The following is a 22,932-nucleotide window of genomic DNA, read 5'->3' as shown; positions in this document are numbered from 1 at the left end:
TTAACTTATCCAGTTATACCTTTTAGCATGACTACTTTGGTAAATGAAAATGCACAACTGCCCAGAACCTGTATGATTATTATTATTATTATTTTTTTTTTTTTAAAGGTAAAGGAAGGGTGGAAAAAAAAACCAAACATAAATTAGCTGTTATATGCTAATGGGGCATTTCTGTTGTGCATACGGGCTGGCAGTGTTAATGATTGCTTACTGAAAATAGGCAGTTCACCCTCCAGGGTGTAATGTGTGAAATAAATTCTTGCATGATTCACTTATCTGATAATGAAGGATGTAGGTTTAGAGGGAGCTTTGTTAAGGTCATACAACCACTTCGTTATCTCAAGATACCTGGTAAATATTTATTTACAATTACCTTTTGTCTGCAAATAAAGAGTAAGATCTCTGCGATGCTGGGTATGTGAGAGACAGGTTGGACAAGCTTTTGTCAGTAATGCAAATCGTGGCGTTTGGGCTCCATTGTCGTTTGGTTAATATGTAACTTGTAAGAACAAGTGTTTGCTGCCTTTCTTGTAAATTATTTGCTATGACTTCCAACCTGGTGTATATGCCTTTATAAAAGGAATTTCAATAACTGCTACTGTACTGATACTTGGCAAGGCACTGTAGCTGTTATTGTGTTTGGCTTTATGTAAGCCATAAGTTATTACTTTTTTTATATAACCCGTTGGCCAATGGCAATGTCTCACCAAATGTACTGAATTTAAAGCTGACAAACATGTAACACACTGGATTGTTAAAGCAACTACAATAGGGTACACTTTGTTTTAGCCACCAACGTTAATTCATACGTACATGTAAAACTATGTCTCACAATGTATTTCATAAATGATAGCAGGCAGTGTTAGCCATAACCACAAAATAGAGCGTCAAAAATAAATCATTCTTTAAAGAAAAATCTTTGCCTGAGAAAATATAAACATATGCTCTTTCGGTCTGTGTGCCGTAAATCGTTTACTCTGGTTCGGCAGGGGGAATCAGACTTGGGGACAGGCATTAAGAAGAACTATTTAAAAATATCCTGATAGTCTCGTTTGCTCATGTAGGTCATATAAAGGCATCAGTGTGATATTGAAAATGTTTCATAACCAGTTAAAAACTTGCAACTGCTTTAAAAATCTATAGCTTTGAATTGCGTAATATTTGAATCCCTACCCTGGTTTATTCCCCCTTTTTTAATTTTTTTATAAAACAGCTGATAAACAGATGTTATAAACTTAAGTAATTAAGTAATTGTTGAAGCTATACTGACACAATACCCCAAGGCTTATGTAAGTCACTTTCAATTCCAGTCAAATACATGATCCCAGGGACTAAACTGGCATTTTTAGAAATATCCTACAGCTTTCATGAAAAATAAGACTGCTGCTGTTGAAAGCCTTCCACGTACTGTACACACACTTTGTGTTTGTTGACGGGAAGCCACTTTATCTTTAACACTGATAACCCCACTGAGTGCACTTTTTTTTTTTTGTTGTTGTTGAAAGAAACTTGTATTCATCCTGTGAGCTGTAACAGCAGATGCGTCCCTGACAAAGCCCCGATTGTCGGTGCTCAGCTTAGTGTGAAAGGAGCGTCTCCGTGTCCCCCCGCTCAGCTGCTGAGCAAACGGATCTGTCTCCGCTGCAGGCCTCACTGTAGCCATATGCAGCACAGCCAGGCGCACAGCAGCATCGTCTCATAACCTCATCGCTACACTCTCCGCCAAGAGGGCCTTATACCTCCTGCAAGCTGCGTTGTATTTATTTACACTTTGGATGTAAGAAGTCTCAGGTGCAGTCTGTGTGTTTGAGCATGAAGAACACATCCTCCATCTTTAAGCAAAACAAGGTATTGCCATAATTGACCCGTGCACCAGGTTTCCTGCTGGAAGTCAAGGTTCTGCACTGATGTAAGACCCGTGGCACTCTGTAATCATGTCCATACACAGCCAGGATATAACTACACTCTGGAGGGGAAGACACAGGGCTTAAGTGGATTTTATTTCAAGGTTCCTTTTCAGGGAAAATTGGCAGCACAGGCCTAGAAGTCAGATCCTCCTAGTATTACGAGCACGACTTTTGGTTTGAATTATTCAGATGTCAACTTGTTGATTGCACTCTTAAAGAGCACTTCATTTTTACTTGCCATTGCAAAGCTTAAGGATTTTAAACTGTAAGTGAAGTGTGAAGGATTGTCTTCCGTGAGTGTGTTTAACCAACACTGAAGTGTAGAAGAGATTATCCGATCATGAAGCAATAAAAATAATTTGTCGTACAATTCCTGACACACTTCATTGTCTGAGAAAAACTCAGTTCTCAGTAGGCTACCTGTTCTGGACCGGTGCAAAAGCATCCATTTAATTGTTTCTGGAACATTGCTCCCAGAGCAATGGGCATGCGGTTTGGAATTTCATTCTGCAATCATTAAAGAAGTGAGCTTTAAAACATTTATAAGGATGCTCTGGCGCTCTCACGCCTCCACCAACCACAATCTAAAGGACTATATTCATAAGAACCAGATGTATCTGCACAATTTATCTATTGTGCTGTTTAGAGGCCTGCAGCCGGGCCGGTGCCTGTCCTTCCTCAATCACTCTTCGGCTTTATGTTTACCAGGAGGCGTGAGCGGAGAGCGCCCCAGACTGCTGAAGTCATCCCCCTCCCACGTGTTTCACCTCCACCTCCCCTCTGCCCTCAACACCTTTTATCCTCTTCAGCACCACCTCTTCAGACGCAGTGACATGGCTCCATACAGTGTGATAAAGGGCCCGTGTGAGACAGTCCTGCCACCCTTGACGCTGGAAGCAATGTCTCTTTTATAAGTAAAATACACCCCCAAATATAATTCATGTGTTCATTTTGTAGTGCTGTACAGTATAGCTCGGTTTGAATTCATGACTTGGACCAGATCAAAGTACGGAGCCCCTAAAGGGACGTGGGGATTTTTTTTTCTTCCTCTCTCCTGCACACTAGAAACTTTCTCATGAGCACGAGATACACGAGAAACCATTATTAAAACCATTATAACCAATTATGCTAACAAAGATAAGACTTTATTGTCCGTAGGCATGGGCATTTGTCTCGCAAAACAAGCTCCAAAGACAACACAACAGCAACATGAAGACAAAAGTTAAAAACATATCAAGCATCATTAAAAACATAAGTAATTAATATGATAGGGACCAGCCATATATACGGGGGAATACTGCTAAAGTTATGTGGCAAAATATTTCACGTTCACAGCATGAAATCGGTTAACAGTTACCTTATCATCTATCACTTTGTCAATGACTCTATCAGGTACATTTTGTTGCGTTTTCAGGAAGATGAATACCTCCTCCTCGGCCACCATTCTGACCGACTGGTACTCAGATTGGTTTTGCGTGCTCACGAAAAAGTTTCTTGTGCGCACCAGAAACAATTCTCCCTTTAGGGCCTCCATATTAAAGAGACAGCCTACAGTGATGACGTCATGAGGCAAATATGCAGCTGCTCCATAGACAGTAAATAATAACAACAAAAAACAAGATATTTTAGTGGATTATAGACACGTCTTCTAATTCACAGCTGTGCATGCTGCACTTGCATTCAAATATAACTTATGACAAGACTTCCATCGGTGCAGTCACTGATTCTGTGTCAATGAAAGAAATCTAAACTTCGTTATCTTATCCCGCGACGATGTCTCATAACAACAACAACAACAACTCAAACAGTTCGACTTCACTATCGGCCCACACAAACGATTCTGGTTTCCTCGCACTAGCCATTTTTGTCGTTTGTATACAGCGTGCAAGCTTTATGCGCGTGCTCCGCCTCTTCTTCTGCGTTTTCCGGTGAACTTCTGTAGCAGAAACAGCGCCACCTACAGGCCTGGAACATGAAGTAGCGTGTTGAGTTGTTTACAAATGGATCCGTTTGGACGCAAACATTCTTGAAACGATGCCAGGGAAGACGGGGGGAAAAAAAGATCGTTTTGGTACGTGTGGACATGGCCTGAGGCACTTGGGAGGGTAAGTATATACTTACATACTTGCCTTGATGAAGGCCTCAACAGCCGAAACGCATTGCCTTGTTTTAGCGATTTAGCCAAGAAATATAATAAAGGCTTTTTAAACGTTACCCTCCCAAGTGCCTCAGTATCCTCAAACCCTTAAATAAATATGTAATCTATAATCTGTTTTTAGGTTGGGTTTTCCCTTTGTCGGAGCTTGTTTTCATGCAGTGAACGGACTCATTTAACCCAGATTTATGATGATCTGGTGATATGACAGGACCGTGATGTGATTAATTGGTTGTATTACTGGAATCCACTCCTCTCTTGGCTGGTTAACCCATAATGCAGGCAATGTTTATACCCTCAGCTCAAACCAGAACAGCCATGGAGGTTGAGGTTTTTTTTTTTGGGGGGGGTGACCCTCCAGTGCTGGTGAACTCCTGGGCTCCATGAACACTCGGCTCACGGTCTCCTGCAGGACCACATGACGTGTTCAAAAGTGCCACCCATCTGTCACTTGAAAGGGCTCTGTCCTTTGAGCACAATAGAGAAAGAGGTTATAAACAAATGGTGTACAAAAGACAGACAGACTGGACGGAGCTTGTTGTTTCTGAGGCGATCCCCACTGAGCTACGGCAGCTTTCACAGGAGGGACACCAGAGGGTGATTGCATTTTCACATGGCTCATCCCAAGCTGTCACGGTCCCTCTGAGGGTCTGACTTGACAGATGTACCCCTTGATACTGACTTGATATATACTTTGGACGATTATCCATAATGTTCTTGTTATTTTGTCAATAACGAGCTGGCAGCAGAGCCCTACGCCGTTCACCATTCGGTTGGAGATAAGAGGCTAAATATGAAAAAACCAATCGTTACAATATGGTTCACCAGTTGTTTCTATTTGAGAACTCCCTTTGAAGTTGTTGCTTTATTGTATCTATGATGGTTGTTAATCAAACTCCTGGTTTTAATTTTGGTTGGACATTTATCCACAGTTAAAAATAAATAGGTTTAGATGGTAATAGAGAACAGGCAGAAATGAACATACCTCATCAGAGAGTTAAACCTTTATTAGGTTATCATTGGGGTTTGCGTGTTCCATCATTTTATTGAAAATTTTCAAAATAAAAGAGATTATATTAAAAAAATCCAAACGTGGCAGTGTGCTTATGAGAATCTTTTTTTTTCGTGATGGTGTAATGATGGTTTGGCATTAAAGCCGAACTCAGTTAGGAACATTCCATCTACATTCATTTCCCTTTTAAATCATTGTGAAACATAGCAGCAAAGGAGGGGGGAAAAAAGTAAATTAACATTAAACATCTTATTTTGATTCATTTGCACGGTTCGTTGGAGGCCAGTTTGGGTTTATATGGATCCTGATGGGAGCATGGGAGTATTTTCCAGCGGCATAATAGAAACCCTGCACCCATTCAGGCTCTGATCCTCCTGGGTGAAAGTTGAGTGTCCTGAACCCCCCCCACCCCAACCTCGGTGAGCCTCCAGATTCGTAATATTGGCTCGACCCTCTTGAGATTCGAAGGACAATGGCTCAATGCTGTGAGCCTGAGGATTCCTTCCTCCCAAACATTAACGCTGTATTTAGCCAGAGCTGGGCTAAATCCATTCTTCATTCGGGCTATTTTGGAATTGCATATTTTTCTTAAACATTTAAACGGACAACATTTTGTACAACACAAGAATTGTGATATACAGTTTGCGCATGCACTGTTTCAGCAATAGCAATTACGTTACGGTTTCTATTTATGTACATTTACATTTTGGGCTCTTGGAATATGTCTTTGAGGTTATATGATATCCCATAATTTAAAGGGATTTATCTAATGTACTGATTGAAGCTCATTTGAAAATAAACTTCCAGCTCAGCCTCGACCACATCTGGATTAAACAAAAGCGTGTTGTAGAAAAAAATAAAAATAAATAGAACGCAAGTCCTGGAACCCTGGAAATGTTTTTATTGTAAATAAAACAGGACATCCTTTCATAGACACGTTGTAGGTTTTTGTCGGGTAATCGCACCATGTCCAAAGCTGATTAACGTGAAAGGACAATGGAACTGTAATGTTATCTCCGTAAAGCCAATGATCTGGATTACCTATCATAACTCATCTCTGAGTCCGCTGTTATGTGACATGAGTTATTTCATTATCATAGACTCCGGTGGAGCGCTTATCCCCCCTCAGTCTCCCTCAGAAGGTGTCCTCCCCCTCTGTGTTGCTTGGAAGGTGAGATGTGAAGATCAAGGGGCTGCGTGTTGATCCTAGCTCAGGAATGGAGAGCCTGAGTGTAAAAAGTCTCTCTGTAGACGGGCCCGGTCCTGCTAGAAGCTCCACGACTCCCACACACGCTCCGACCTGTGCCCATTCGCAGTTGACTGCCATGTAAAACACATTGACTGTCTGGAAACAGGATCACAGCGCCACTGTAAACATGGAGCTATCATACTGTGTGTGTAAAATGTATTGGTGGACCCTGTTTGGCCAACAGATGTATGCCTCATTTTCACTGCATGGTTCAGCTCGACTTAATTCACTTTTGGTACCAGGTGCTTTTGTTTCATTTCGTTTTCCTTTGATTGGCAACCAAACAAAGAAATGTCTGCACTTTGTCATTTGTACAGCATAGTGTGCAGATGAGTGTGCGGCCAAGTATGCGGCGTAGTGTGCGGCGAAGTGTGTGCTGTATAGTGTGCGGCGAAGTGTGTGAGGTATAGTGTGCAGCATATATAGTGTGCGACATACTGTAAAGTGTGCGGCGTACAGTGTGCTGTGCAGCGTACGTTGTGTACGCCATAGTGTATGGCGTAGATTTGCGGGCTGCCATTTAAAAAAAATCTGGATCGAGTGTATAAAAAAAAAACTTGCAGTTGCTATTGACGGTAGCTTGGCTTTTTTTTAAATGTCGGGTTTGCGCAGGATGTCCAGTGTCGCCACTGTCGCGTAGTGACGATTCTCTCAGACCAATCAGTGGCCTGCACTGGTTCAACTCCACCTGCTAGTATTGGCTCAGCTCGCTTGGAACCTCGACCAAAAAAAGTACCGGGTGCCAGGTACTATCCAGAACTTTTTCTCACGTAAAACATGAGTTGAGTAGAGCCGTGCCGTACCATGAGGTGGAAACAGAGCATACTGTAAGACACAAGATCTGGGTGTTTCCCAGAAGAAGAGGGCTTGTTGTGGTCTGTAAAAGTGTGTGTGCAGAGACAGCATGACAACACCTGATCTGCTGTTCCGAAGCAGAGCAGCTAGCAGTGCACGAGGCCAGACATGTTAGCTAATACCACATGCAAGGTCAAGGTCTGGACAACAGCTCACTATTGCTTTTGTCTGAGCGCTGGAGGTGCAGCAGATTCTCAGGGAAAACTATACATTACTCTCCCCCATCTGGCTCTGCACTGTATCACTTACAGTGTGCTTCACATTGAAGGAAATCAGCCGGTGCAGGAAAACTCTAACTTTAAGAAGGTTTATTTAAAAAAAACAAAAACACACACACAAGTTGGATAGCATTTGTGTGTGCATGTGTGTACTTAGAATACCATAATATCATGTCACATTGTGTTAAAATATACTGTAACTATTATATGGCATTCACACAAATTAATAAAATAAGTTATTGGTGTCGTAGTGAATTAAGAGCTTTTTTTTTTTTTTTTTTTTACATTTCAAATTGGAAATTATTCCAATGTCAAATCCACCTGTATCTAAAGGATACATTCTTTTCCAGTTCAGATAAAAGGGTGTGTCTGTGACTATGACATTTGCCTTAAACATTTTTTTTTTTTTAGAAACATATATAATGAAGGCAATGTGCTAACAAAGGACTGACTGTGCAGGGCAGAGTTTTACCACAGCCCTCGTTATTGAATTATTTTGTTGGTGTGAGCGTACAAAAGAAACAAAACGCAACAACGTCTGAATGTAAATCATTGTTTCTAAATGGATTCGGATGGAAAGCATGAGGACACTGACATTTTCAGTAATTGTAATAGAATGATTCAGTTATTCAATATGTTTCCATAAGGCTGTACATTTGAAATCAACAGATACGGTGCATGTTTAATTTCAGACAATTTTTGAACAATAAGGGCACTTTTGCCCTTCGTTTTGGACCAATACTCTAGGTATGTGGACCTTTGTATAGCTTCAGAATGAAATAAAGTCTAATATAAAATAACTTCTGATACACAAATGTCTCACAGTGGCATTTTAATGCTATTCTTACTTTAATTATAGCAATTGTTGTAGTGCTAAAACTGATATGGGATATTATTCTATAACAAATTAATATTGTATTATTACTATTTTAGTGTAAAAATAAATAAATAAAGAAAAGTTCTAAAGAAGATTGCAAAACTGTAATAACTGAGTGCCATTTGATTTTTGGCATACAAATATATCATTGTAAACCAGGGACACTTTGTACGGTTTATGGTTTTTGTAGCAGATTCATGTTTTACAGCCATGTGAACCCCTGTATAGAAAAATTGGCTTCATGGAACTTTTTGCAAAAAGATAAGGTCGCTACAAAGTGTCCTTTGAGAACTTCAGGAATCTTGAATGGCATTTTCTGGGAGCATGATACCAGAGCAGCTCTAAAAATGCCATTAAAATAAGGTCACTGTGTGGACTATTCATCACCACAGACACACTCACTCCCTCCACTTCCCTGTGGGAAGATTATGAGTCTATCCCAGAGTATGTTCTCTATGATATCAAACTGCAATACTTGTATTTTATATGATATGTTATATTATAGTCAGTGGAGGGAAGTATCCTTTAGCCTACTTCAGTAAAATTACTAATACCACCCTGTAAAAATACTCTATTACAAGTAAAAGCCCTGCATTGAAGATGTTACTTAAGTAAAAGTATGTGATTATCATCAGAAGAAAAAAAAATACTTCAAGTATTTAAAGTGAAAGTAGGCTACTCAAATGCAGAAAAAAACCCTCTCATTTTAGAAACTGGAAACGACCAAAACCGTTCTGTCAATCAACTAAGATTAATCGACTAATCATCTCAGCTGGACTTATAGGCCGTTATATTGTTGGGTAGTTTAATTTTTTTCAATAAAACATAAACTAGCTACATGTTCCATGTGCAGAAAGCTTAACTTGTAAAGTAACTAGTCAAGTAAAGCTGTAACAGATGAATGTAGTGGAGTACAAATTACAATATTTCTCTCTGAAATGTAGCGGAGTAGAAGTAGAAAGTGGCATGAAAAGAAAAGACTCAAGTAAAGGACAAGTACCTCAACATTAGTACTCGAGTAAATATACTTGGTTACATTCCACCACTGATGATATTGTATTATGTCCGAGTATCCCGGTGCAGCGTGCTTAGCCATATATGCTAATGCAGGTCTGACATCAGCAGTGAGATCAAAGCGGGGCAGCGGGGCTTTAAAACGGAGTCTGCCCCACTCAGACTCACTCTCTCTCCTCTCCTCGGACCTCTCTCTCGTTCTCTCTCTCGCTCTCTCTCTCTCTCTCTCTTCGTGTGTGTGTGTCTGTCCCACTCACACACACACACACACACACACACACACACACACACACACACACACACTCAACGACACCGCTGCGATACAACACCATGCGTACCTGTCCGGAGCTATTCTACCACCCCATGCTGGATTTTACCCACGCATCTGGCTGATACCGACACAGAAGACCACTCTGAAAGGATATTCCTACTGCTGACTTGATTTTTCTTCTTTCTTGTCCGTTTTTTGTTCAACGTGGAGAGCCGAGCGCCACGGCAAAGGTGAGTTCAACTAGTTAGTCTAGAGGAACAGCTTTATGTTACTGCGTGCTGTACGCCCATGTGTCCGTGTGCACACGTTTAGGATGATTTAAAGCTGATTGTCTGTCGCCCGAGTTTGGCTGTAGAGAAGTGTTTTTTTTTTTTTTTTTTTTTGGGGGGGTGGATGATTTATAACAAAGATTTAAGATAGGAGAAATCGGCTGTAGCTGCCTTTAGGCTACTGTATGATCCCACTTTAATTTCCAAAGATTCATGCTTGTTCAGAAGTTTTTTTTATTTCACTTCGGTGCAACCTGCTTCTTAAGACTTGTGTCTTTAAAGTGACTTTAGAGTCTCTCCTCATCTGTCTTCCCAAACGGCATTATTATTAGTAGTAGTATTATTATTATTGGAACTATCCTTGTGTGTCTGTCCCACTCACACATTTCCGCTAATTAGATCCCCATGATCGTTGGGAAATATGATGAATGGTTCACTTGGTGTGCCTTGCCCTAGCTTATCTCGGCTCGGTGTGAGAGACACACATCGGATGGTGTGTGTGTGTGTGTGTGTGTGTGTGTGTGTGTGTGTGTGTGTGTGTGTGTGTGTGTGACCCTATCAGCCTTTATCTTCCAGGGGGGGAAACAGGAGCTGCCATTCAGCCCGCTTTGGCCAAATGTAAATTTAAACAGGGAATTCACTTGAGGCCGCGTTTTATAGGCCAGTTTAAACACATAGACCTATAACACCAATAAGCGGCGAACAAAGACTGGAAATAGTTCGTTTTTACTCAATAGTAGGCTAGCCTAAAGGCTACTTTTTTTTTTTTTTTTTTTTATTTTAGCCTACAGGTCAGAATCCCAGTGCTTGGAAAGTAGTTGGCCGAGTGCAATGAGTTTCAGTGAGCTCATTTCAATAATTAATGGCACAGTTTCGACCGCGTCTCCGCCAATCAGCGACGAGCTGCGAAACTGGCGCTTTTTAAAAGAAAAAGAAAAAGGCCCATTATTCGGGTTGAGTCCGCTCAGTTTAAGCTCTCTTCAAAGAGATTGCTTATCATCGACAGCTCGCAGCTATCAGATAATATTCCTGATGCGCTGATTGAAGATTACTGCGCTGATCTGGGCTTTGATCCCACTGCTGTCAATCTATCCAAAATCCTTTACATTGTTCCAAGTGGAGCAGAGGTGACAACTGTAATGGAATTAAAGCTCGGCTACTAGAGACTTAAAAATCGGTGCAATAGAACCAATGAGTTTAATCACGGGGGGAATGGGACTCCTTTGTCTGAATGCTTCCGGCTTAAAGTTTAGCAAAAGCTCATGTGATTGTGTAGAACAGTATGATCTTAACCTCAGCGCCAAACAATGAGCTACTAAATCCAACTGTGTTACACTCAGATATGATATCATGACTCTATTGCGGTAAATTATAGAAACAATCAAGTCACTAAGAAAAGTCAGAGTTAGTGCCTATTGGCCCACAATCTGTACCCCCAGACACAGCACTGGTCCCTTCATGGACATGTAGGAGATGTCTTTGTCTCTAGGCTTGTCTTTGTCTTTAAGCTTTTAAAGCTTTTCTGATTCTGATTCGGATAACAATGTATTGTCCTTGTTTCTTGTGTAAATAGAATAAGGCATGTAGAAGGAGGCTGACTATTACCAGTGTGCTTACAATACTGTTAGTGAGCTGTCTACAGAGTATTTCTTGCAAACAGTTTTTCTCATTTCCATTTTTTTTTTCTTCCTATGGTGTAGTTATTCTTTATTGAAATGTGTGCATAATGTCTGAGATTTCTGACTAACTAAAATAACAGTCATCAGATTAAAACAATTTTTTTTTTTTCAAATGATTATTTCACAGTGGTTCTTAAAACAGTATGAATCAACGCATCTAGAAAAACCTTAAATCTGCATTTACAAGACATTAATATTGATATGACCAACTGCTATAATTATTATAAATCATATTTCTCCATATCTGTCTCTGTGTCCCACCAAGAGTCAGGGTCTGTCCGAGGTTTCTCTCTGTAAAAAAGGAAGTTTTCCTCGCCACTGTTGCACCAAATGCTTGCTCTTGGGGGGGGGAATTGTACTGTAAATTATAGTGTGGTCTAGACCTACTCTATCTGTAAAGTGTCCTGAGATAACTCCTGTTGTGATTTGACACTATAAACAAAATTGAATTGATGATTATTTATGTGCATTTATATTTTTATATGTTATTTATTACAGGGATTAGAAGAGGAGGCCGTGCCATGACAGTTGACTTTTGAGTCGGAGCCAGGAAGCCCAACAGCCCAACGTATTTGTGTCCTGTGTGAACCGGAGCCTCTGTCCAACCATGAGGAGCAGCTCTCATGTCCTGCCTCTGGGTGTGCTCACGGCTCTGCTGCTGTCGCAGGTCTGCTCGGGCATCAAATGGCTGTGAGTATTCTCAGGAGGGGCGCCATCTCATTCCTTAGGCCTTTCGCCATCATTACACATGCCTCACAGTCAAACAATGTCCACACGGGTGACGTCATGAAGATACAAGATATATTGTGCGCCTCTTTTTTTGCACGTTTCAGTGTTTTATGGAGTGGAGGGCCTGTGGCAGCTTTGCAATGGGCCCCCAACATTCCTCAAGTTGCTCCTGATCAAGGGAGAGGCTACATGTTCTGTGCATGTGTAGCTGATGAAGGGGACAGGAGATTAGCTGGCAGTTCTTCAAGTTATCAACGGAAACCCCTTTTTGTTTTATTAACTCTATTGCGGCTTCAGTAAAAGGAGACGGCGTGCATGTTTCAGTTCTAAGATCGCAGATGAAATGCATTCCCCCCCCGCGTGTGTCATAAGAAGATAAGAATAGAGACTAAGATGGTGATGACGGGGCGTCGTGGTGGCGCAACCATTGCCAGTGTGTGTAGTCTAGATAGGCCGCAATCAGAGTAAAAGTAGCGTGCGGAAGAGTGATGCTGCAATGGCATGACTGTTGACACAAATGTGGATTGCTCGTACTGAGCACCACGTAGTTTTTATGCTAGAGTAAAACTAAACAATCACTTTGGAAAGTCCATACAATTTCCAAGTTGCTATTTTTTGAATTTGTTTACGTTCCAATTGATTGTTTTGCATGCTGTTGTTTGGTATTCTCATAAAGGCTCTGGGGTTTTCTTCACAATTTGCGGGCTCTGTTTATCCCCGTGCCCTAAAAACACAACTTTCAGCGTTGGCTCGGCCCAAAGTATCCATGGCTTCTTATCAGAGAGAGTGGTTGTTACACTCACATTGGGACGACTTAAGCAGATGTGCCCATGAGAGCTGGGATGGCATGTGCTAAATCTAAGCTCTCTTACAGTCCTGATAGTGCGCAGCGGTGCAATGCAAAACAGATGCGGCTGTAAACACCTGTGAGTGCCGGGTTACCCCCAGCCCGGCGGAGTCACAGCTTATCATTGGGCACAGAGCGGCAGCCCCTCGGCCCCCTAATGCAAAACAGGCCAAGGTGCAGGCGGCGCTGCCTGGTTCTCACGAACTCTCAGCAGAGTGCGAGACACAGAAAGCAGAGATCCGAGCTAACCTGCTCCGCCTGTGTTTTCTCTCTTAAAGTTCATACTCAACGTGTTTACAATGTTTCAATCAAATGTGTGCAGCCCTTAATAGTCTGTAAACAGACGATTCATGTCAAACAGAGGCCGACACTTTCTGTGGTGGAAAATGCAAATGTGAGGGATCTGTGTAGTTTTTCATCTGTCCGTTGATCTGAATTCAGTGGGGGTTTTTTTTAGTTTAGTTTTTTGTCTTTTTTGGAATATTTTGAGGCCTCTTCTGTGTTTTAACAAAAGAAAAGCCCTGTGCCAAAATGTGTCACTTATATTTTATGCATCCTCGGCTGACTTTCCTTTGGGATTTCCACCGTGATAAGATGGTTCTTCTCTGCAACACATGCCAAACTATTTCCCTGCCTGAAAGCATTATCTGTTTCAATTTTTCAATTGTTTGCGCTGACGTGTCTCAGAGGCTTAAAATGGGTGTACACAAAGAAACGTAAATCACTAACACACCGCTGTAACTAAAACTCACAGCATTGGTATTCCTATAAACCTGATCATTTTACAACTCACGGAAACAAAACTCACGATTAAGCAATCGTGACATTGTCCTCACCACCGCAGTTAAGAGAATATGTATCGCAGGGCCGCAACTGACGATTATTTTCATTGTCCATTAATCTGTTAATTATTTTCTCGGTTAATTGAAAAGGCGTGTGGTCTTGTCTTCCCGTCGACCGTGCAACTTTTTATTTTCCTGGGTCAAACTTTATGTCGTGGTCGTCTTTTTCAACTTTTCCCCAAAGTTTTTATACATTTGTTTTTGTCACTTATTACCGATGTTTTTGTCCCATTTTTCCTGTGCTTTTTTTTGACGTTTTGTTGTTGTTTTCCCCCTACGTTTTTTGAAGCTATTTCCGACGTTTTTGTCACTCTTTTCAACGTTCTTTTATAAAAAAAAAAATTAAAAATTAAAATCTCCAAATGCTATAAAATTGAATAAAACAGCCACATTCAATGAAAGTACTGAGCTGATCTTTTATTTTACTTGAGTATAAAAGTAATGGTTGTATGGAACCATCCACGTTATTTTTTTTATTTTTTAAGATCAATTTTTTTATTGTTTTTTTTTAATCATTAGACATACAGAACAGAGAAACACAAATTGAACAAGAACAAAAAAACTCTCCCACCCACCACACAAAATGGTGTAAAATGTCGACCGGTGTTTCCCCAAAGATGACATTCTCAACCGTGTGAAGAAGAAAAACATGACAATTCAAAATATATCAAAAATATAATGTCGTTGCGTGTCACTGGGCATTTTTAAGAGGGTATATGGAAATCCTGGAGCTTTCTTAGTGGGTATACCTGCGTATACCTGCGTATCATGTAGACTACACCACTGTGTATTATATAATGCATACTGACCAATACGTCTTGTTTGTGTTCACCCCCCCCCCCCCCCAGGTCGATATCACACGCCCCTTCATCTTTACACATCAACCAGACCCAACACTGTAAGCTGCTGCCCGGCCTCGTGTCCTCCCAGGCTCAGCTGTGCCGCAGCAACCTGGAGCTCATGCAAACCATCATCACCGCTGCCCGCGAAGTCAAGAAAACATGTCAGAAGACCTTCTCTGACATGCGTTGGAACTGCTCATCCATCGACATCCCCGTTGATGCTCCCAAGTATCGGCCAGACCTCGACCGAGGTATGGCCATAAGCACTTTGGGATGACAGCGTGGACGCTTTAGTTTTCCAAAGAGCTGCTCCAAGTTGGTTTTTTTTTCACCCACAAGAATGTGATGTTTATAGTCATGCTTGCCATTCAACGAATATCTAAAACCGAGGTCATTAAGTGCTGCATTTATTGCAGTTGAGAGTTTACAGTAACTGGTGAAGCGATCCTCAGCCCTCTCAACGGTGTCAGAATGATGTTCTTTTCAAAATTGATTGAGGATACGTTGCCTCATCTTTCCACTTCTTTTGCTGCCAGCCAAATAATTCCACAATTTATTCCGGAGAAGCCTCCACCAGTCACTTTTACTGATGCTGTTATTTGAGACGACCCCCACACACACAACATGCGTTACAGCATTATGAGTGCCCGCCTGTTTGCGTTGCAGTCTTTCTCTGGCCAAAATGGAGTTTGAGTGTGCTAGGTTGTGGGTGGGGGTGGGGGTGGGGGGGCTGTGCAGCGCTCCCCACAAAGGACATGGCTGCCATTTGCCAAATGAACAGTCTGCACCGAACAGGAAATGGCTCATCTCTGTCCAGGGATGGCTTTGATCTAAGCAGCCTACGGTCATACATGATTTCTTCCTTTACTTCCAATTGCTTCCCGCCCTTTAACATATGTGCTTGCTTTGTGTGCGCGCACATCACCCCGAATTACATCAGAGCTCACTCTGCGTTACAGCAGGAGCAGTGATGGACTATGTCTGATAGTTTCATCTTGTGCGCACGGTGGAACACTGAGAGGGGAACAGGACAGATGGATAGCAGAGAAGTCGATTATACAGCACAAGTGGTTTGAGAACGTTCTATGGATGTTGCGATTTGGGTTTCTATTATTTGCTGTAATAACTTTTCATCATTGGAACCAACATTAATTCAAACTGACAGTTACACGCTTCATGCTAACACTTTAGCATGCATTATGACAAATGATAAACCAGCATAGAGTACACACAAAAACAACTAAATGAGACAAAATATTCAAAATTCAAAATATTGGCTCAATCCCAAAGTGAGCCCTGAGGACTACGGACTAAAGACTCACAGACTTAATCGATCTCAGGTGCTAAGTGGGTGAGTGTGTGAGGCCACATGGGCTCAGATAGGTATAAATGGGATTGGGACAGCGCTTCACGAGATCACGTTACCTTGGCGACGTTTAATAACAAAGATGTCGCTGACACTTTGTTGCACAAGTTTGTTGCTTTCCACACGGCCAAGGCCCAGGAGACGGCTGCCTGATTCCACATGTTTTCAAACTCTTGTTTTACAAGCTGGACTGTGTTGGTCTGTGCTCCGTGGTCGTGTGTCGTGCCGTTGTTTACCTTTTGTGATTTCCGGATTTCCCTCTGGTCTCCGCGGTAATCGTCACAACGCTTTGAACCGTGGGTAATTCCCTTTGGTGAAGTCTGCATCGATGCAGACTCACGGAAAGGGCTCGGTAGTGTGTACTCAAACCCTCACGCCCTTTGAAATTCGACATTGGGACAACCCTAAGCCCTTACGAATTCCGCGAGAACGCGCACCAAAGCCCGTGAGTCCGGACTTTGACATTGGGCCACTCTGTACTGGCAGCTCCCTATGTTGAGTAAATATTATTTAATGTATTACATTTCTGAATATACAGGTGCTTTGGTACTAATAACTACTAGAGCTGTAACGATTAGTCGATTAATCAATCAACAGGAAAACAATCTGAAAGTATTTTAAATAAAGGATTCATTGTTAAAGTCATTTTTCAAGCAACAATGCCAAACAGTCACTAGTTCCAGCTTGTAAATTGTAAGGATTTGCTATTTTTCTCTGTCTTGTGTGATAGTTTTGGATTATTGGTTGGACAAAACAAGACATCTGATGATGCCACCTTGGGCTTTAGGAAACTGTGACAGGAAACTTCACTATATTCTGACATTCAATAGTCCAAAAGAGTACTCTGTAAATAGAGAAAACAATTGATAATGAAATAATCGTTGCATTTGCATCCCTAAAAACTGCTAGTGACCGCTGACTATAAGTTGTGCTTAAGTGTTTGCATTGAACTTTAGAGGAAAACAAAAAGGCCTTTGATGTATGCATTGTCAGTTTACTTGTATCATTTGTGTTTCTTCTCTGTTTCGACAGGAACAAGAGAGGCTGCATTTGTGTACGCCCTGTCCGCAGCAACCATCAGCCACACCATAGCACGGGCGTGCACGTCTGGAGATTTGCGGCTGTGCTCGTGCGGTCCTATTCCTGCGGAGATCCCCGAGCCTGGCTACCGCTGGGGTGGCTGCGGCGACAACCTGCACTACGGTTTGATCATGGGCTCCAAGTTCTCTGATGCGCCCATGAAGATGAAACGCGCAGGCTCCCATGCCAACAAACTGATGCACCTACACAACAGTGAAGTCGGAAGACAAGTAAGCAATATGGCCATCTTTTTTGCTCGCCTTAAAACGTTAAAGCAACACTAGAGAACTTTTCCCGCTTCTGTCCCCCTACAGGTTGGAAGAGGAATTGTCCATCACATTACATTTTTGCAAGTTTGCCAGATCGGGTAGCGGATCTGTAGTTCGAATGAACTGGACAGTGTAATGTAATGGGCAATTCCGCCTCCAACCTGTAGGGGCACCGAAGCGGGAAAAGTTACATAGTGTTGCTTTTAGTGCAAAAATGCAAAGATGTTTCTAAATAAGTTTGAAATGACGCTAGTTTGAAAGTTTGAAATGGACACTATCATTTAAATTGTAAATGTATTTGTGTAAGTTTTATATGCTTGACCTATACTGTACCGTAATTGTATGCACAAAGATTGAGCCCTATCTAACGTCCATGTCCCCTGTCCTCATGTCCAGGCACTGAGAGACGCGCTGGTGATGAAATGTAAATGTCACGGTGTGTCCGGCTCCTGCTCCATAAGGACCTGCTGGAGAGGCCTGCAGGACCTGAGGGAGATCGCCATGGACCTGAAGACCAAATATCTGTCTGCCACCAAAGTTGTCCACCGGCCCATGGGGACACGCAAGCAGCTGGTGCCCAAAGACATCGACATCCGGCCGGTGAGGGAGAACGAGCTGGTCTACCTGCAGAGCTCCCCAGACTTCTGTGCTAAGAATGACAAACAGGGCTCTGTTGGCACACAGGACAGGTGAGATCATTGTGTATTGACTGTGAGCGTGCATGACAAAAGAAGAAGGGGGGATATTTGGCCGTCGTGATAGTTCTCTGTTGGATTTTTTTTGCTGTTAGATTAATAAGCACGGCTCATATCAGTAACAGACCCACACAGCTGACAAATAGGAAATGGCCGATCCTGAATGTCTGGTCATTCACGATGTTGACTCTAGTGCCTGGTGGCACCGTTTAGTTTGCAGGCTGGCTGATAACGCGCATCGGCCCCTGAGAGTGCTCTGTCTGTGGCCTGTCTGAGCATGTGTCACTGAAAAGGCCACTGAAAAGACTGGAGTGGTTGTCCCACTATCTAATGACTAATGCTGTTATTCTTAGGATTGAGTGCACTCCAGCTGATATCGATTGGAGAGGGCCAAGCAAATGGGTAAAATAGTCCCCCAAAGATAAAGGCTTATTTACACCGTTGAGCTCCAGTGTTTGTGTGGGGACAGTGTTACGTGCCGCCTGCTGGTGTGTGCTCTGTGAGAAGTTAGTGGGCAGCATGGAGCCCATTTGTCTGGGGGGGTCTGACTCAGGCTGAGATCTGGCTAACCAATATCCGAGAAATATGGCACAATGTTCCGTAACTGATTTGCAGAGACGGACAGAGTCTATCTCAGGCTTTACTATTTAGTTTTGAATTGCATGGCACTAGAGGCAAATTCTGAGCGTGACTAGTGTGGTTGCTGAAGTTGATCTTCATCGCATATAATTTCAACCACTGATCATCTGCTTGTTTAACCAGACATACCAGACACTCTTATAAGAATACATTCTATGTTTAGCGCATCCACATCGTACTTTACGCTCCCGTGTCAACAGCCAGCAGCCGTGGCTGAGTGAGCCACTGAGGATAAAAAAGCTCCACTAAATGGCATGCGATGTTGTATGTTAAAAATGGCATACATCATATGACTGTCATATCCAAGGGGGTAATCTTCGTTTCAGAGCTCGAACCTGCTATGGCGCCATTTTGATGCTACAAAGCCAAATCATTAGGCTCCCGCTTTGCTGGCGTCGTTACATGAACGTGTGACGCTGCTGCCTGTGTGTATGAGCGTCAGCGCTTCCCCTAGGTCGATTGCTTCAGCCTGGCGGGTGGCTTTTAAAGTTTCTTTAAATATTGATCAGTTACCTTTCTGAATATCCACACTGAACCACTCTTCACAACGGCATGAATTGGATCCACCGCACAGGCCTCATTTCAAAAGAAAACACGTTACACTTTTAAAAGCTGCTTCGTCTGTTACTGCCGTTATTTCCTTGCAAGTAATGTAGCATTTAAAAGGATGTTTTTTTAAGCGGAGTCTGGCGCTGTGCTCACTCCATGTGGAACGCTTCATCACTTCAGCAAACTTCACAGAGAGAGCAAACGAGGGCAAAACAGCAACACTTTAACGGGATATTCTCCGGTCCAGCTCAGTTAAAAACACACAAACACCGGACCCGTTAACCGTTACAGCGTTTCAACTGGTTTAGCATTTTATTATTATTTTTTTTTTTTATAAAAATAAATAAATACATAGCACACTGGACCTTACCTGCTGTTACAGACGTGAACTAACCACAGACAGTTCATGGAGCCACGGCGGTGCGTCGCTGCAGAATAAATACAGGGGAAACACAATGGATGTTTGGCGTTATTTTTGGCCTGCAGGGGTTTTCCTGTTGACCTGGCGGCGCACAAGGCTTGTACAATTATTGGGGAAACACTGAGTGTGGGCACTGATTATTGTAATAGGTGTGGATTCTGAGCCATCCGCAAGACCTGAGAGCGGCAGATATAACGAGGGAATCCGGGACCTACAGTAATGTTATCAGCAGTTCCTAATGGATAAAATGTGATCACTGGCTTCATAAAGAAAGTGTCCTGGCCCTGGGAATAGACATGCTATTGAAGCCTGTGCTTTAGTCTTAAATTACATTACTGTGCCTCTGCTTCAAACCAGCAGATGTGAACGACACAATGTACAGCGCTGTCCTCTTTCTCCACTTTCTTTCTCACTCCTGACTAAACATAATCGAGTGGGGTTTCTATCTACTTCCCAGCTCCCACCAACGTAATAAACCTGTCTTACGCCCCCCCCCACCCCCCTCCTCCTCCTTCGCTCCCGCAGCAGCCTCGGTGTCTCCCTCACCATGCTGGTCATTAACACTCTGCCATCATAAAACAATGCAATTATGTGGAGAAGACAAGCTGAAGAAAGGGAGGGCGGCCCTGTGTATTCAGTGTGATTTACGACGGGGGGGCTATTCTCTGCTCATTCAAGAGTCTTTAGGCTTCTGAAATGAGAGGCTCCCAAGCATCCACTGCTCAAAAGGTTAAGTAGGGCACACAGGACGGTCAAACACTATAAAAGGACTATTGTGGGCTCTTCGCAGGCTGCGGGATTATACAAAATATCTTAGAATGAAGCCGTAAACCTAATTGTCTCAGGAAGGAAACCAAGCGGAAAATATGTTAGCGTTCAAAGCTGGTTGTTCAGTCCAAACTTCACCTTCCCTTTTTCTCTATCTTGTTGAAGCAAAAATGCATAATTGTAACTAGGGCTGTCAAAACGGGTCTTACGGGTCTTATAACGCATCCAGTGGGTGGCTTGCAGAAACAAATCTCCTTGAGCAGAAATGGATACAGAAAAGGGTCTTTTGAATGGCAAGTTCAGTATCAAAGCCCTTCCACATGGTTCTCTAAAGTTATTTGTGTGTACTGTACTGTACTGTCGATGTGAACTGAGTTACCACGGAGTACGCCCAGTCTCAAATACCACTTGAGTATTACAAACTTGAAAACATATCACTTTTAAAGTACATTTAGAACAGATGAAAAAAGAATTCTGATTCATTTGCGATTAATCCCTAGTGGGGATTAAGCCCTATATCTGTGTATTGACAGTTTCTGTATTTTTTTTTAACAGAAATTGTCCGTAGAACGTGATTCACAGTTGTATTTTGTTGTTTTTTTTTTACATTTGAATTGTAAAATTTGTGCTCAGACAACTTTTATCAGCCACGGAGGTTGGTTTGACAGATTAAAGAAGTCCATGTTGTTTTCTCACCGTTTGACGCATTCTGGGCGTTCTTTCCTACATTTTTGTCGCTTTTTTTCGACCTTTGTGACACTTCTTACGACGTTTTCTTTATTTTTTTTACATGTGGAAGTTTGTTTCCACGTTTTCACAAATGTACTAACTGAGCACCTTTGTATGAGACAATTTTATAAAGGCCTAACAGAAAATGTTCTGTATTTTAACTACACATATCATATCCACTGAGCTGCCAGAACTTTTTCTTATTGTTATTTTATGGATTTATTTCTTAGACAATATACAGTCACACAACTGTTGATACACAGATATTTCTTAAGAGTGTAGCCTTAGTTGTTACACAATAATAAAATGTATAATTTAACGTTTCCCTCTTTCTTGTCTATGCTGATGTCAGGCAGTGCAACAAAACCTCCCTGGGCAGTGACAGCTGTGACCTGATGTGCTGCGGCCGCGGCTACAACCCGTACACGGAGAAGCTGGTGGAGCGCTGCCACTGCAAGTACCACTGGTGCTGCTACGTCACCTGCAAGAAGTGTGAGCGGATCGTGGAGCGATACGTGTGCAAATGAGTGTGTGCCGCTGCCGCGCCCCGCCAGCAGTCCCCTACGTGTACCCAGCCACAGATTAACCAAAGCACTACAATACCAAGAAAAGGCTTACTTTTGTCATAAGCTTTAGCATGTGTATCTCAACGAAAAAGGGGTCTGTTCTTGTGTCAGTATCATTTTTTGTATTTTGAATCTCCAAAGTGCCAATTGGGCTTCTAAGCTTTTTTTTTTTTACTCGCTTCACAAACCTGGACGTGGAGAGTGTGGCCACAGTGCCAGTTTACGTGAAGACCGCCGTCCTCCTGGGTATCTCCTTTTGTCTTGTTAATGATTATAAATCCTCCTAACAGGGATGTTGAAAGTCTATTTTATTATATCTCTAATAAAAAAAAAGAAATAATATTGGATTTTATGCTGGAGGAGAGGGATTGTCTTTTCCCCTCACTAGACTTACAGTATGTTTGCCTTTATTCCACGGAAATCCAATGGTTCTGATGGATCCGCGTGGTACTCTTTTTAGGTACTATTACAACATTTTTGTCCCTCTGAAGCAATGGACAATAGGTGGGGGAAAAGGAACACAAAAAAAGGGAACTTCAAGTACTTTTCAATCATGGAACATTTCTGTGGTTGACGTTTTGGACTCTCGCCATGTGTCCTGTGTGGATCTCGACATGCCTGCATCCCTGTGGATTGAGAGAAGAGCATTATCTCCTTCATGTCTGACATGCAGTTCAAAATATATTCTATTTTTCGGAGCATATGAGCTGAACTCGTGGATTTTTGTAAACCACTTTTGTGTGGATGTACATACTGTTATTTTGTATACTGAAATAAAGAAAGAAGTATTTATAAAATAGTGAAATGAGCTTCACCGTCATCTTTACATGGATATTGCATGTTTTACTCTTTCTCTGTGATCTGCACTTTTGAAAATGTAGTGTGTAGCTCATCTTACACCGTTTTGGCAAAGAAAAATCCATAACCACCCAGACTAATTCTTTTAAACTAAGCAACATTTACTGTAATTCACTGCAACGTATAGCACACAGTGATTGTAAATCAGCTCAGCACGGTCGGTAATGAGTTGCAGGGTTCAACCTAACAGCCTATTGGGATTGCTCTCTGAATTACCCGAACCCTG

General features: G+C 42.1%; 1 protein-coding gene across 1 annotated transcript; it reads left to right on the top strand.

Moving 5' to 3' along the window:
• The first annotated feature begins 9,448 nt into the window (after nucleotides 1–9,448).
• On the top strand, nucleotides 9,449–22,653 carry wnt11 (wingless-type MMTV integration site family, member 11). The gene is made up of 6 exons (XM_078266154.1): nucleotides 9,449–9,788; nucleotides 12,005–12,196; nucleotides 14,773–15,017; nucleotides 17,165–17,442; nucleotides 17,878–18,170; nucleotides 21,635–22,653. The coding sequence occupies exons 2-6, from the start codon at nucleotides 12,114–12,116 to the stop codon at nucleotides 21,807–21,809; spliced, it is 1,074 nt and encodes a 357-aa protein (XP_078122280.1). The 5' UTR covers nucleotides 9,449–9,788; nucleotides 12,005–12,113; the 3' UTR covers nucleotides 21,810–22,653.
• The last annotated feature ends 279 nt before the right edge of the window (nucleotides 22,654–22,932 follow it).

The sequence above is a fragment of the Sander vitreus genome, chromosome 13 (genome assembly GCF_031162955.1).
Source record: "Sander vitreus isolate 19-12246 chromosome 13, sanVit1, whole genome shotgun sequence".
NCBI classification, from domain to species: Eukaryota; Metazoa; Chordata; class Actinopteri; order Perciformes; family Percidae; genus Sander; species Sander vitreus.
Note: the sequence above shows the minus strand (reverse complement) of the source record. Positions and strands in the feature narration are given on the sequence as shown.